The 16,628-nt window shown below is 41.1% G+C and overlaps 1 protein-coding gene across 1 annotated transcript; it reads right to left on the bottom strand.

Moving 5' to 3' along the window:
- Positions 1–2,003: 2,003 nt before the first annotated feature.
- Positions 2,004–4,680, bottom strand: LOC149851487 (bidirectional sugar transporter SWEET14-like). The gene is made up of 5 exons (XM_090008522.1): positions 4,635–4,680; positions 4,457–4,493; positions 4,141–4,351; positions 3,518–3,678; positions 2,004–2,136 (listed from the first exon to the last, which is right to left on the bottom strand). The coding sequence occupies exons 1-5, from the start codon at positions 4,675–4,677 to the stop codon at positions 2,004–2,006; spliced, it is 585 nt and encodes a 194-aa protein (XP_089864648.1). The 5' UTR covers positions 4,678–4,680.
- Between the last annotated feature and the right edge of the window lie 11,948 nt (positions 4,681–16,628).

Genomic DNA, 16,628 nt, shown 5'->3' with positions numbered 1-16,628 from the left:
TTGTATCCCATAAGATTCAGACCTATTCACAGCACTGGATCGGACCTGCTGGGTTTGGGCTTGTAACTGGCATGGTCTTTTCCTAAACTTTATAGACCATTTCCAACCTAAGCCGGCTTCATAACCAAACTAAGCCTGACCCGGCTGTGGGTCATACTCTTCTGTGGACTGCAAGAAATAGGTTTTCAAAATTTGGAATCCATAACCTTTTATAGATGTACGATTACGCACGTTAAAGTTTATTTATTTATTTACTAAATTTTAATTTATAAGAAATAAACAAAAGAGAGGGGAGGGGGTAATGTTGGCGCAGAGAGTGAGGGTAAAATTCATTTTTTTTTTTGTTTTTGTGATAGACCAACGGAAAAAAAAAAACCATAACCGATGGCACAGGCTGGCCTCTGGTTGATAAAACCCTTGAAAAAATTATGGATTTTAATATGGATCTCAAACTGGATCTAAGTACCAAAAAATGTTTAATTTTTGTGTAAATTGAGAAAAAATAAGAATTCATATTTTTATATACAGATGTAAAAATCATAAATAAATCATAAAACCCTAGAATGCAAGAAAATAAACCATAAATAAACTGAAAAACCCTAAACTACAAGGAACATAAACCATAAAATTACAGAAACCATAAAATTAAACATAAAAAACCTTAATTCAAACCCTAATCAAGGAAATCAAGGAAAAATAACCTTGATCAAATTAACTATAAGAAGCCCTAATTAAAAAGAAACTGATTCAAAACCTTAATCAAAGAAAATCAAAGAAAAAAAGCCCTAATCAAGTCAAAGAAAAGCTCTAGTCAATTAAATATCAAAAGCCCTAATCAATTAAATATCAAAAGCGCTAATTAAAGGTATTTGGTTCAAAGCTCTAATCAATGAAAATCAAAGAAAAAAAAACCATATTCAAAGAAAAAAAAACTTAAGCAAATAAACAAAAACCCTAATCAAACTAAATAAAAAAAAACAATTAAAAAAATTTGATTCAAAGCCCTAATAAAAAAAAATTCTTATTCGGGATTGGTGCATACCCATGGAACCAGACCTGTCCTCAATTTTCGGGTATGGTATAGGGTCTGAACCCGGGTCTAATCAGACTCATTATAAGAGAAACCATGCCCAGACCCGATAAGAACTACATGAACTAGACCTGTGCCATACCCGGTAAAACAATATTTTTTATTATTTTTACATTGAAAAATTGCAGGTCTTAATTGGAACTTGGGTCAGGCCTGGGTCTGGTATAAAATTTCACAAACTATACCCGGGTCAATGTATTAATCAGACTTTCGGGTTTGGACCCCATACTTCTTATTTATCACCATACCTGGAACCTATATGGTTTGGTAGGGGTCGGGTCTGGGTAAACCCGACCCATTGACACTCCTAACTGTGAAGGGAGAGATACTGAGATGAGTAGTTTTTTACATGGTGATGTTTCCTACTAAAACCCCCATTGCATACTAACACAATTTCATATATGCATCTGTATTCATGTTTGTCGTAACGGGAGAAGATCGAAATAAATTTTGGCTGTGATGACAATCTCCCCCATCAATCAGGCACACATGCACAGTCACCTCTACAATGATCAATCGATCAGCAAATAGCGAGATGGGTTGCCCCAATCAAATCGACCATTTTTCAATTTTACCAACAAAAATTAGTCCAACCCAAGTCAACAAACGTACTTTTTTCTGAAAATTGCATCAAGAGCAAATTCTTTAGAATCATAATAACCAAGTTGAAAGGATGTCACAGGTTTGAAACTCATGGGTGTTCATCTCATGACACAAGGTCGAAGCTGGGTGTACTTGCTCGAAGATGAGAGACCTAAGGTGGTTTTTATAAACCAATGAGTTTGCGAGTGAGTGGGGTGATTTTTTCTCATTATCCAAAAAACAAAAATAATTTCTGAAGGCCGAACAGATATCCCTTGGATTTCATAACCTTTTATGTTCTTTAGAAAAAGAAGGGCAAAAAATAGTAGTTTTAGGGAATTACCGCAACAAAGAGATCACTGATAAGCAAGCCATAAAAGAACCGCATGACAGCACTCATGGTGAGGAATAAGGACAAGTAAAAAGGCATAAACTCCACGCTCTTAGTGCGTATCACTAGGGATGGCAGTGGACCGGGGGAAAGCGGGGCCCCGCCCCGCCTCGCCCCGTTTGGACCGGGGATGAAGGGTATGAAACGGGGATGGAGGCGGGGATGAAGGTTAAAATCCATCCCCGTCCGGGGGTGGAGGCGGGGATGGACTGGCACGTTCCCCCGCCCCGCCCCGCCCCGGCCCCACCCCGGCCCATCCCCGCCCCGCCCCGCCCCGGCCCCACCCCGGCCCATCCCCGCCCCGCCCCCGGCCCATCCCCGTCCCGGCCCCGCCCCATCCCCGCCCCCAACTCAGATGAACTGTTTACTAACCCTAACTCCCTTCCCTAATTTCCTAACCCTGGAGCCGGGCGACGTTACTGTGCACGTAGGACGCCGGGTTCTCGATAGCGTACCGGACTCCGGCCTGGGCGGCGAGGTGCATCATGTGGGTGAAGGCGACGAGGTCGAAGAGCTTGGCCAGGAGCCGGGCGTCGTTGATGTCGCCGGCGATGACGAAGACGCCGTGGTCGCCGAGGATTCGACGGCGGGCCTTCTTGAGCGAGGGGTCGTAGTAGTCGTTGAAGTTGTCGAGGCCGACGACACCGTCACCGCGCTTCCGGAGGGCGAGCGAGACGTGGGTGCCGACAAAGCCAGCGGCGCCGGTGACGAGCACGCTCATCCCGCGGGGTCGGGGACGGGGGCGGGGGCGGGGTCGGGACGGGGACGGGGCGGGGGCGGGGCGGGGACGGGGACGGGGCGGGGACGGGGACGGGGACGGGGCGGGGGTGGAGGACATGAAACGGGGATGAAGGCGGGGGTGGAGGATAAAATCCATCCCCGCCGCGGAGGCGGGGCGGGGGTGGAAACCTTGTCCCCCGCCCCGCCCCGCCCCACTGCCATCCCTACGTATCACCTGCCTCTGCAAGATTAAAAAACAATAGGTATTCCCTTCATGAGTTAAAAGGATATTGCAGGAAATCACGCGCAACAAAACCAAAAAAAGATGAGAGAAAATTTATGTCTAGCGTAAGATGAGGTGCAATGTAATTGTACACTTTTATTGTGCTGCTGCACCTGATAACCTTTCATTTTTAGGATACATTTGTCAGCTGTTGGGCCCAAGCAATGATGGAAGGAGATCAGGTGCAGCAGTACACTAAGAGTGTGCACTTAACATTACACCTGCTCATATATATATATATATATATATATTAACTTGCACGCACACCGCACGCACCAAAAATACTACTATTTTGTCGGTTTGTAGAAAATTTGGAGGTAGACGAGCCTAAGATAAGTACCTTTCTCACGTACGGACAAAATAGTATATGTATATATCAAGTTTTTAACCATAAGAAAGCCAAAAATGAAAAGGGTCGCTTTCTATGTATGTATGAACAGAAAAGAATACCATGATGAACAAAGGAGCTGCGGAGACGCTGACAGCGAAGGCTGAGCAAATCCATCCCAAGATCTTTAAACGATCCGCACCTTTGGACAAGAAGAAAGTAGGAAGGAGAATGGCGCAGAAGACCCCCACGTTCAGCAACAGCAGCAACCTCACTGCCTTCACCTGAAAAGTACTCACATAACCTCACTGCCTTCACCTCTACTCTCTCTCTCTCTCTCTCTCTCTCTCTCTCTCTCTCTCTCTCTCTCTTGCGTTGGGTTATTTAGTGCAGTGTTGCAGAAAGTGTTGATGATATCTTTAGCAGAGAAGGTGCTGACCCTTTCATCCCAGGTTCAACTCTCATTGGGTGTAAAAAGCTTCGGTATCGGTGACCCCATTCAGGGTTTACCTGGCAGGGGGCGGGCCCATTAAGTGACCTGGTTCTCTGCGCGTCATAAAAAAAGGCAGTTGATGATGTTTATTTTTTTTGTTATGACGAGGAAGCCGACCGGCCACCTAATGGACCTGCACCCCTGCAAGGTAAAGCTGCGGAAACACCCTCATTCATACCCTGCTGGCCGCGGGGGCGAACCCCCGGTGGTGCTATGATGTTTATGTTCTCATGATGATGATGATGTTAAGTACCTTAGCTTTCTTTGGTGCATAGTAGATGAACATGATGATGTATATGGACTCGATGACGCTTCCCACCGTGTTGATTGTGATGAGAAGAAATGCATTGGCCTTGAGAATGGCATAGTAAATCCACAACATGGCACTAAAGAGAGCCACCACATAAGGGACTTCTTGAAACCCTGAAGTGGATTTCTTCTTGAAGATATTGTAAAACGTTGGCCTGCATGCAAAATTCACAGCATTTCTAGTCACCCTCATTCAACTCAAACCTCCCCACCAAAAAAATCATTAAAAAAAGAATAAAAAAATCAGAATGGTAGCTTACGCTGGAGCAAGATACACCATGAATGATATTATATTTCCTGGTTTGTAACAATTGACAAGAAAAAAGAAAAACACATTAATAAGATGCAACATGGGGTTTTAAACACAGAAAGATGTAAAAGAAAAGGGGAAAAAATGAACAAAAATGGAAAAAGTAGATGAGAGCATCATTATTCTACCTAGGAGGCCAAAAGTTAAGGACAAGGGATGTGCAATGGCCATTGCTGCAACTCTCAAAAGTTATGAACCAAAAAACCTCCTACTGCTTCTTAGGGTAAGAGTAGTGCAAAGAAGCACTCTCTAAGGTCTCTATACTACAAATCCCCTTGGTGTGAGGGCTTGGTTTGGTGTGGATCTTGCTTTGTATTTATAGGCATTCTCTACATCATGTGTAGGTGCCAGTGGCATGCTTGTGGTGAGTCAGGTGACGTGTTTTGATTTTTTTTTTGTTTGGTTCTTGTTCTTTTCTTTGGGAAAACCTAATATGGCTTTCAGAAGAGTATTTTGGCATTGGCCCACACCAAATTCCTGTTTCATGCAAAAGGGAAACCCCAAAAGGTCCTCAGGCGCATTTAATTGTTATGGTTCGGTTTGGTTGTAGCCCTGTAGGCTTTACTGAATTTGACTTAGTTAGGTTTACCTAATCAGATCTAGACCACGTTTGGAAGTGGGAAAATGATAAGAAAAATGTGAGTGGGAAAGAGAAAAGTGCAGTCGTTCCAATTGTTCCAAACGAGAGAAAAAAAATTCTTATAATTTTTTTTAAAGTTTGAGCTATTTGTATGAAGATTTTCGCCATCTTTCAAGATGAAATAGTGAATAAAATTTTCCTATGACCAGTGGCGGATCCAGGATTTTGCTTAAAGGGGGGGCAAAATATTTTTATAATAAAATAAAATATAAAACTAAAATATTTCCAGAATTTTGCTTAAAGAGGGGCAAAATTTTTTTATAATAAAATAAAATATAAAACTAAAATATAAAAGGAGCAATATAAATTTTTATAATAAAATAATAAATTATTTCAACTAGCAAATATTTTCCCTATGAGTTCCAACTAGGGGGTTCTTTACCCCGAGGGTAGCAAATGCTATGTGTGTGTGTGAGTAATGTGCTCTTCAGGCTCCTTTTTTTTTGTTAGGTTTTGTTAGACCCATTGAAAACATCATAGTTTTAAGTATTTTTTCTCACAGCTTTATTTATTTATATATATATATATATATATATTGTTTTTTTCATTCATAGAACAAGTGTGGGGCGGGTCAGGTGAAGGACCCACATGTGTACTAGGTCAAGACATTCGATATATAGAACAAGTGTGGGGCCGGTCAGGTGAAGGACCCATATGTGTACTGGGTCAACACATTCGATAGAACAAGTGTGGGGCGGTCAGGTGAAGGACCCACATGTGTACTGGGTCAAGACATGTGTTAGTATCATGTTTTGCGTGAGGGTATGTGGGTCAAGAGCAGCCATGTAACCCTTCATATGATACATTCTTAGGTGACCTACCCTCTTGTTTCTTATGTGATAAATGTGCTAACATCACTTGCCAAACCTCTCCTTAGCAAACTCTTTTGACATCTTATTAATGGGAACACTTCCCTCATCACACAAGGCTCTGTTTGGAATCTGGTAGTCGGGATGCAATAGTGCGCGTTTATGCATTCGAAGAAGTGGCAGCTGCCAATTCCATTCTTTAGTGTAAATACAAAGGCGAATGGACCTCACTTCCCATCGCAAATGCATAACCGACCATCCCAACTACCGGATTCCAAACAGAATCACCAAGGTAGTTTTTGTGACCAAGATTTTACCTTGGGAACAGTGGCGGAGCCAGAAGTTTTTCGTTGGGTGGGCAGACTTCGGGTGGTGATGATCGACCTCTATCGGTGGCGCAATGGCTCGAAGCCTCCGTGGTGGTGAAGATCATAGATCGAGATCGAAAGCCTGTTTCGGTAGTTGAGCCACCTCCTTCTCGATGGTGATCCAGCAGCAAGCCGAAGGTCTTCCAACTGAGGTGCCTCCTCAGCTACCTCTCGGAGGGGACGGTCCTCGCCACAGCATGAGGCGGAGCAACTCCCTCAGCTGGCTCCATCCCATGTCCACCGTCTTTTGCGTCTGGGTTCCATAGGGTACTCTGTATCACAGGGAGGCTTTATCTTCACTCCTGCACCACCCTGCTCTGATCTTCTTCGACAAGCATTCGCAAGGAAAGAATGCAACCACCAAATCGTGCGGAATGAAGAAGAAGACCCGAGTCGTATCATATTTCGACTCGGTTTCTAATTCTGGGGTGGGAGACCGCCCACCCATGCCCACCTCTGGCTCCGTCACTGCTTGGGAACACCAAATGCATAAACGCCCATCCCAGCTACCAGATGCCAAACAGGCCCTAATATTGTCTTGTAGCTTTCAATTAACATTTGGAAAGTAAGGGTCACGACACATTAGTTGGTTGGAGTATACCAGTGAGGTTAGCTCCTAGTGAGCATTTGGTGCCACCAAAAACGTCCGCAATTCATTGGTCAGACCGCCTTCTTAGACCATCATAAGACACTGATTCTCTACTGTAGATTATGTAGATTCCTTATCGCCATCATGATTTATGATGCAGTTTGCTTAGGGTTAGGGTTTGAGTTAGGGGTGTAAACCGGTCGGGTTTGGTTCGGACCCAGGTAGAACTGGACATAAACCTGATTTGAGATACTCGTACTGGGTACGAACCAGGTTCAATCGGATCCATTTTAAGAGAAATCATACCCGGATCCTATAAGGATTACATGAACCAGACTTGGACCAAATTAACCTTAGGAGTGTCAACGTGTCAGGTTTGGAACGGACCCAGGTGGAACCAGACTTGGACCAGATTTTCGGGTATGGTATCAGGTTCAAACCCGGGTCTAATCTGGTCTACTATAAGAAAAACCATACCCAGACCCGATAAGAACTACATGAACCATACCCGGACTGTACCCGGTAAAATAATATTTTTTATAATTTTTATATTGAAAAAATCCAGTCTTAATCGGAACTTGGGTTGGATCCAGGTCTGGTATAAAATTTCACAAACTATACTCGGGTCCATGTATTAATCAAACCTTCAAGTCCGGACCCGAGTCTTAATCGAGTTTTCTTATTTGTCACCATACTCGAACCCTATGATCCGGGTCGGGTCCTGGTAAACCAGGCCCGTTGACACCCTTTCATACCTGGTAAAATAATATTTTTAACCTTTTTACATTAAAAAATTGTCGATCTTAGTCAGAACTCGGGTCAAACCTGGGTTTGGTATGAAATTTCACAAACCATACCTGGCTCCATATATTAATTGGACCTTTTAGGTCCGACCCGAATTCTAATCGGACATTCTTATTTATCACCAAACCCTGACCCTGTAGGGTTTGGTACGGGTCGGGTCAGGTCTGGGTCAAACCTGACCCATTGACAGCTGTAGTTGGAGTCCTCGTCGAGTCTAGTTTGTTGGGTTTGTTATTGTGGGCCATATATGGAATAAGGCACATGATGTAATGGGTATGTTGGAATTAATGTAATTGGATTTTGATTATTTAGAATTAATGTAATGGCTCCATATATCAACCATTGATTTTTTCTCTCTAAAATACACATATCACAAAAACATCTTTTCTATTGAGTAAACAATGATAAACACATTTCATGGTTTAGATAAAGTATAAAACACCTAAAACTTTGATTTTTAGATGGTCCTAATCGTGATCTAACGGAAAAGGGGGCAGCAAACATTGATTTGAAAAGTAATTGTTTTCAGAGTTATTTCTTCTTTGCCCATATAATCAAGGGATTTGGGCCATACAGAGAAATTATTGGAAAAATCCAACAATGAAAGAAAACACCCTGGTCCTATGCTCTTGCGTGTGTGTGTTTGCATGTCTTCCAGTTCTAGAAGCAATCCATGTCATCATTACTAATTTATTTGAATCCATAAGCAATAACCAAAAAAAGCTTGGTACTCTTGTCTGTCTAGTGCATGGCAAGTCAATAGCAGTTTGGCACCCACAAAGAATTATAATAATAATAATAAGTTGAAAGAAAAGAACATGCATATATCCCTGCATGCCTAACCTCAAGCTTTGTGTGAGGGGTGTGAGACTACAAGGAACCTGCATGATAAAATCATGTTTCACCCTGCTGGCTCCTACACATTTTCAATTACTTGCACATAGGGGTGTCAATAAGTCGGGTTTGACCCGGACCTATATGGTTTGGTGATAAATAAGGTCTGATTAGAATCTGGGTCAGACCTGAAGAGTTTCACTAACATACGAAGCTGGATATGGTTTGTGAAATTTCATACCCCACCCTAGTTCCGACTAAGATCAGCAAACTTTTCAATGTAAAAAAAAAAATAGTATTTTAATGGGTATGGTCCGAGTCTGATTCATGTAATCCTTATAAGATCCGGATATGGTTTCTCTTATGATGGGTCTGATTGGGCCAGGGTCCAGACCCAATACCGGCATCACAAATCCAGTATGGGTCTGATTTCACTTGGGTCCTAACCAAACCTGACCCGTTGACACCCCTACCTACTTATACAGCTCATCTTCTTAATATATTGTGTCTTGCAGAACTCGACTTGTTAACCCAAGGGAGCATTTGTTTCATACACCTTTCCTATGAGAGGGGGGCATTTGAAATGAACGTCCTGCCAGAGACACCTTCCGTTTGATCGCACTGACTCAGCCTTTCATACCTACAGTCCCAGTAATGTAAAACTCTGAGCCTAGGAACCCTGCCCCCAGGGCCTTTCACACAATCTCTTTCCAGGGGAAGGGGATATCTTCTCTTTTCCTTACCCAACTCAATCCCGAATACCTGGATATGGGCATAAACAATGCTGACTAGAATATATTTGCATTATGATTTTTGTGGGATATCCAACATGACCCACATTTGACCTTATTATTTTATATGCATTTTTACTGAATGTGAGCCCCTCAAATTATATGGATCCGACTTTAAAATTTCGTTTTCTTGACCCAAAAAATCCCAAACCCAAATCTTGAAACTATCCATTTGGGCGGGTTTGGGTACACCCTGATGCGCCAGATACCCGGCCCATTAACCCATTGTCAGCTGACTCAGCCCTAGTGACATTCAGTGATAAGAAGAAAAAGATTAAAATTATCTTATTTAAGAGTCAACTATGGCAATGGGCTATTTCTTTCTTCTTTCTTCTTCTTCTTTCTTCTTCTTCTTCTTCTTTTGAAAGGCAAGCTGGGGTTAGGCCCACCCCTACCAAAACAACAGCCTCCCCATGTGACAGATGGATTCGATTCTGGGCCTTCAGCCTGACAGCTTACCACATGGGATACCACCTCGGTGGTAATGAGCTATGTCTTCTTATTGCTTAGTAACTATGATATTTTGTATTGGAAAGATAAGCCACCGGATTGATTTCTCGCTTCGGGATGATCACTGGTAATGTTTAATTCTTTATTAATAGAATCAGGAGCACGTTTCTTGGTGCATATTTTATATAAAAAAAAACTGAATACAGAGGTAACTGTTGGTTTTTTCATGCATTTTCTTCGAAGGGTCGGCCGGTGTTAATAACAACCACAAATTCTAGATAGTTTTCCTCACATCAAGAACTACCAAGAAGTGATTGTCTTGAGATTTCTTCAGCTATAACCAAAGTACAACATATAACCAATTTCAACATATTGTGTAAGCATCCATACATCAAATTGGAGAGCTTGGACAGTCAGTTTACTGTGGCGACGCTTGCAAGACATACCCTGCAAAGTTTTGTAAAGTTTCTTGAGAAATTTAACTGAGGCAGACAAAGGTAACATGAACTAAGCATTTGGAAAACTACGTCTGGTCACTCTGGTGTGGAAAGCTACATCAGCTTACCACATGGGATACCACCTCGGTGGTAATGGGCTATGTCTTCTTATTGCTTAGTAAATATGATATTTTGTATTGGAAAGAAAAGCCACCGGATTGATTTCTCGCTTCGGGATGATCACTGGTAATGTTTAATTCTTTATTAATAGAATCAGGAGCACGTCCCTTGGTGCATATTTTATAAAAAAAAAAAAACTGAATACAGAGGTAACTGTTGGTTTCTTCATGCATTTTCTTCGAAGGGTTGGCCGGGGTTAATAACAACCACAAATTCTAGATAGTTTTCCTCACATCAAGAACTACCAAGAAGTGATTGTCTTGAGATTTCTTCAGCTATAACCAAAGTACAACATATAACCAATTTCAACATATTGTGTAAGCATCCATACATCAAATTGGAGAGCTTGGACAGTCAGTTTACTGTGGCGACGCTTGCAAGACATACCCTGCAAAGTTTTGTAAAGTTTCTTGAGAAATTTAACTGAGGCAGACAAAGGTAACATGAACTAAGCATTTGGAAAACTACGTCTGGTCACTCTGGTGTGGAAAGCTACATCAGCTTACCACATGGGATACCACCTCGGTGGTAATGGGCTATGTCTTCTTATTGCTTAGTAAATATGATATTTTGTATTGGAAAGATAAGCCACCGGATTGATTTCTCGGTTCGAGATGATCACTGGTAATGTTTAATTTTTTATTAATAGAATCAGGAGCACGGCCCGCGGTGCATATTTTATGAAAAAAGAAAGAAGAAGAAAAAAAAGAAACTGAATACAAAGGTAACTCTTGGTTTCTTCATGCATTTTCCTCGAAGGGTCTGTGTTAATACGTTATTATATGTTGTTCTTCAAGCCTTGGCAGTGTTCTTGATTGGCCATTGCTGCTGTGGACCAGGCAATCACACAAAACTAAACCACAAAATATCCAATTTTGCAATCATGTTGCACGTTGCATGTTGTTGCACACACCAAACATGGAAAATTTTCGATAAGCTGACTTTCTTTATTGACAAATTTCCGGTGGGATCTGCTAATAAGTCTAAGTTGGTCATGAGTGTCTAATTGAATCCTGGCCCACTTTGTTTCTCACTACTTTCTTTTGATTGCCAACTTTGCCATCTAGAGGAGTTGAATCTTTGTGGCATAAAAACAATTCTGTTTCACTCAGACTGGGGCCTACTCAAAGGTTAGGACCCATCTTATTCATTTTTGGCCCGTTATTTTACGTTAATCCATCATTAATTTCTTAATTGAAATCTCATTAACTTCTTAATTGAAATTCATTCACATTGCTGATGCTTTCATTACTGCTGTAAGCATAGAAACTGACAAAGTACGGTAATGAAGAATTTGGATACCAAAATTTTCCGAGCACAGTTGCAAGAAGTATGACATGCCTTAACAACCACAGGATCAATGCAAACACATGCTCCGTTCCCTTCTACAACAGGACAGGTAACACTATTCAGATTTGTGGTCTTGTTATATGACTCACATCTGCTCTTCTAAGTCACAAGTACGAGCTAACACAAAGTCTCGGTGAACAAATGACATACTTCCGTAAGGACCATTTAAAGCTTGTCTGGTCAAATGCTTATACTCATAGTGACAAAAGTTTAAAACGGAGAGATTTTCCATTTTTCGAATATTTTTGGGAGCTTTTTTGTCAAAATCTTTGGAAAAAAATTTAAAAAATCAAATAAAATTAACTAATTTAATTTTACATATAAAAAATATAAAATTTATTTTCAATCCCACTAACCATATATAAGAAGTATCAAACGTCAAATATGTAAAAAATATCAACTAAACCATCAAACACCATATATATATATATATATATACAAATATCAACTAAACCAACAAAAATCAAATATGTAAGAAGTATCAACTCAACTATCAAAGATCAAATTCAACTAAATCATCAAACATTAAGTATCAATAATCAAGTATCAAAAAAAAAAAAGCATTTTGTGCATACACATCATTGTCCTTCATCGTAAGCCTGATTATACATGCATTTTCACAGTCAGACACCAAAACATACACATCTTCATCATAAGCTTGATTATACAAACAGAACATGGGAAGCAGAACATACACATCTTTTCTGGTTTTTCTTAGTTTTTTTTTTTAAATCATCTTAAGCCTGATTATTCAAGCAAACAAACATCAAACGAGCCTATGGCAGCAGAACATATAAACATCAAACAAGTCACACATCGAACATCAAACAGAACAGACAAATATCAAACACAAATTATATTGTGCATGCTCTAATTACCGAAAAAATTGCTAAAATGCGTTGCTGAAACCCCAAAATCATTGATGCCGGTGCCCGAAACCCCTCTCTCTCTGTAAAACCCTCTTTTGCAGTATGCGGCAAACAAAAAAAATGAGCATACTATGGCTGAAACCCCTCTCTCTGTAAAACCTCCTTCACTGACTGACTGGTGAGTCACCAGTAACCAAAATCAATGACTGAGTGAGTCAGGGAAGAGATCTAGAGAGAGAGAGAGGGAGCGAGAGAAAGACGGAGACAAAAATGAGGAGGGAAGAGGGAGAGAGCGAGAGAAAGACAAAGAGAGATGCATCGGTCCAATAGCAGATCGTCGCTCGCCCCTCATTTCTCGCCAGAACTCCTTCACGCCGGCAAATGGAAAGGAGAGAAGCTCAGTAGGGCAACTGGGTAAGTGCCTAAGTGGGTAGGTTTCGGTAAAGCAAAACGAGTAATACTCGATTTTGGCTTTTTGCTTGAAAGAATCGTGGAAAGACAAAAAAAAAACATGAAGAGTGACAAAAAAATGGCGATATATAGCGAGATTTAGTAAATCTCGCAAGATTTTGTCACAAATAAAAAATCTGGCGATTAAACTTTTAAAGTGTTTCTCGCATTTTTTTCAAGATATTTTAGTAAATCTCACGATATTTGTCACCATGCTTATACTCTTAGTTTTGACAAACATGATACTAATGTTTCATTAGTAATTTCCTGCATAATTTCAACTACTGCTTGACAAAGTTGTGCATGACACTACACAGTACATTGGTGTGCCTTGTACATTTGGTATTATGCGCTTAACTTGGACATATGTGCCATGAGTAAACCATATAACAACCACAAATTCAACATAGTTTTCCTCACAAAGAACTACCAAGAAGTGATTGTCTTGAGATTTCTTGAGCTATAACCAAAGTACGTAAGCAGCCATACATCAAATCAGTTAGGCAAGTTGGAGCTTCAACAGTCAATTTACTGTGGCGATGCTTGCAAGACATACCCTGCAAAGTTTCGTAAAGTTTCTTGAGAAATTTAATTGAGGCAGATAAAGGTAACATGAACTACGCATTCATCTGGTGTGGAAAGCAAGAGTAGAAAATTAAGCTTAAGGGGAGTTATTCTTGTTGGGTGTAAGATGTAGAGGTGAGGGAATTCAAATGAAGAAAAACTTGGGCTGTTTTCTTTTTGGAAAAAGGTTGGACTTGATGATGGGGAATAGTCCCATAATGAAGAGGTTTGAGTTTGTTGTAGGCTTTATAACCTACATGTAAACTCTTATACTTGTTCCAAAGAAAAAGGGGTTGGGATGACTACCACATATGTGTGCCCGCCCGCAGTGTCGGGCCGGGCTCGGGCTTGAGTTGGGGAAAGTTTTTGTGATTATTTAGATTCATTAATGGGTTATGAGAAATGATAACGGGTCATGACTCTTCATAGTCTGTGCCTATTGATGGGTCTTGTTTATTCGTAACGGATCTCATCTCTTCAGATTCCGTTAACGGGTCTCTGCACCTCGGATTCCGTAACAGGCCCTTTCCACGTTTTGTAACCGTTCGAGGGTTATAAAACGTGGTTAGGGCTGGGGTTACGAACATGTTGTAACACAGAATTCTGAGGAGAAAAGACTATGGGGTTTCTCTCCCTATTACTCTCGTTCTCTCTCTCTCCTGGGTTTTCCCTAAAGGGGTTTTTTTGCACAGTGGTTTAGAAAGGTTGTTTTCGAAGGACGGTCCGCCAGAGTGCACCGGTTCTGATCGTCGAAGCTATTGTATCTTGGGGGAAGGACGTCAGGCCCTGTTTGCACTGTATGTGAAGACAAATCTTTTCTAAGGGGAGTACTTTCGTACGTCTTAGCCTATTACATAATCTAAACATGTTCCTGTTGTTTTTATTATGTTCTATGCAACTGTTTCATGATTTGCCTTTGTCTGGATTTTGGTATGATGCAGAAACTGACATGTTTGCTCCATGTTCTTGTTTCGATTAATTGTTTATCATGATTTTCATGTTGATTTGTTTCTTGATTTATATCATGTTGTTGATTGTGAAACTGCGTGATCTGAAATATGATCCAACAATTCTCACTTCACTGCAACTCTCAATTAATATAAGGTGCCTTCGGTACTTGACGTGTTTTCCACGATTCTAAATGTTGCATGTTTACACTTACAGCATGGAATAGAATCACATAGTTTGAGATACATTGTATTATGCATGCTGTGATTAATTTCGACTAGTTTTAGGCGAACTAGGGTGTTGGCATATCTACTTCCTTTCACGCGGCGCACAGTCCCTCTTTCAAAAAGCAACATTTGGGATTCAAACCGTCAATGGATGTGCCATGCTGTGTCTGGCTAATTGCACAGGATGAACTAGCATGTCATGTGCCAACCAGCTCAACTTTTAAGCAGAGTTATTAAATTTCAACATTTCCATGTGAGTGCACATTAGTTATGGTAATATAATGGTGCAACTACGATTCTTGGACTGTTGATTCATATTGTTTATATGGAACCTAACAATAGAAAACTAACTAGATTTGAGGATAAAAAATCTCTCCTGTCAGTGACAAAGAATCTCCTATGAGTGTATTGCAGTACTGCATGATGCTATTTCTTGGAAAAGAGCAGTCTATTAAATTGCAGAGGAACTAGAACAGTGTTTTGAATAGTTGAAGTTGGGTTGAAACACTTGGTGAATCCTTATTCGGCTTTACCATTTTGCATCCCAATCCTATTAGCCAAATTTGATTCAGTTAAGAGAGGATCTGAACCAAATCCAATCTGTTTTGCACCCTTACTGAAAAAATATTTGCTACTAATGAAGGTAAGGAACTAATGAGCTAGAACAAGGTTGTTAAATGCGATGAGGCGAAGTGAGGCGTTGAGCCTGCGCTTCGCCTCTGAGGCGTACGCCTCTCACAACTGGAATGGAAGTGAAGCGGTGGGAGGGGAGGCAGTAAGAGAAGGACCACCCGCCCAGCTGGTACGGAAGCGAGGGATATGTCGGTCGTTCGGTGGTCGGAGAAGACTGAGCAGCAGCTGCAGCACAGCAACTCCGGTGGTCGGTGGTCACAACTGGTCGGAGGTTGATGAGGGGCGCATCACAGCAACGCCTCAGTACCTTGAGCGTGCGCCTCGCCTCTGAGGCGTACGCTTAAGCGTACGCCTCTCACAACACTGAGCTAGAAATCATAAGTGCAAGCTATATCGACTATCTCTAGTCAACCTAACCAAATAGATGTGTTTAACATGGTTTGTTTGCTAAGAATCAAGCCTCGGATTGTGCTTTTCTAACGTAAAAACGTGATTTCTTGAGTTCTGAAAATTTAGCACATTGTGGGCTGTTGATTTTTGAATGCGGATCTGACTCTTGTTCCAATCCTTGTGTGGTTCATTTTTTATGACCATGAACTACACTCATGAATGTGCATTTACTTTATGCATGGTTATGCACACGTATATTTCCATTACCACTAAAGGGGGCTCCGGTTGTGTGGTAGGAGCTGTTAGTGCAATTCACCTTGTGTTGGGACGTTGCAGGTTCAAAACCCAATGGTATAGTTGCATAACCTATAAATCAAATTTAGTTAAAATTGACTATCAACAGGGAGAGGGTTGTGTATGTTCGCCCCGGATGATTCACTGAATCCCACGTCTGTGTTCGGGGCTTTGAATGAGCACCACGTATACAAGCACATGGGGCTCGTATTCTCGTGTATGTTGACATAACTTTGCATCGGACTCTGGTGTTGTTGCAAAGACTTAAGTACCCTTTATTGCTATTCTTCTCATAAAGTGATGGTTTGAGAAAATGACAAAAATGTTTTTCATTCAAAAAAGAAAAAACAAATAGTTCAAAAAAAGGACAAACATGTCCTCCATCCAGAAAGTCGAGGATGATGTTGACTCTTCAAAGTCTTCTTCTTTTTCTGTTCAAAAAAAGGACAAACATGTTTTCTTCTTCTTTCTTCGTAAAACACTGTAAAACCCTTT

The sequence above is a fragment of the Nuphar pumila genome, chromosome 1 (assembly GCF_984573655.1).
Source record: "Nuphar pumila chromosome 1, dmNupPumi1.hap1.1, whole genome shotgun sequence".
In the NCBI taxonomy this organism is placed as follows: domain Eukaryota; kingdom Viridiplantae; phylum Streptophyta; class Magnoliopsida; order Nymphaeales; family Nymphaeaceae; genus Nuphar; species Nuphar pumila.
Note: the sequence above shows the minus strand (reverse complement) of the source record. Positions and strands in the feature narration are given on the sequence as shown.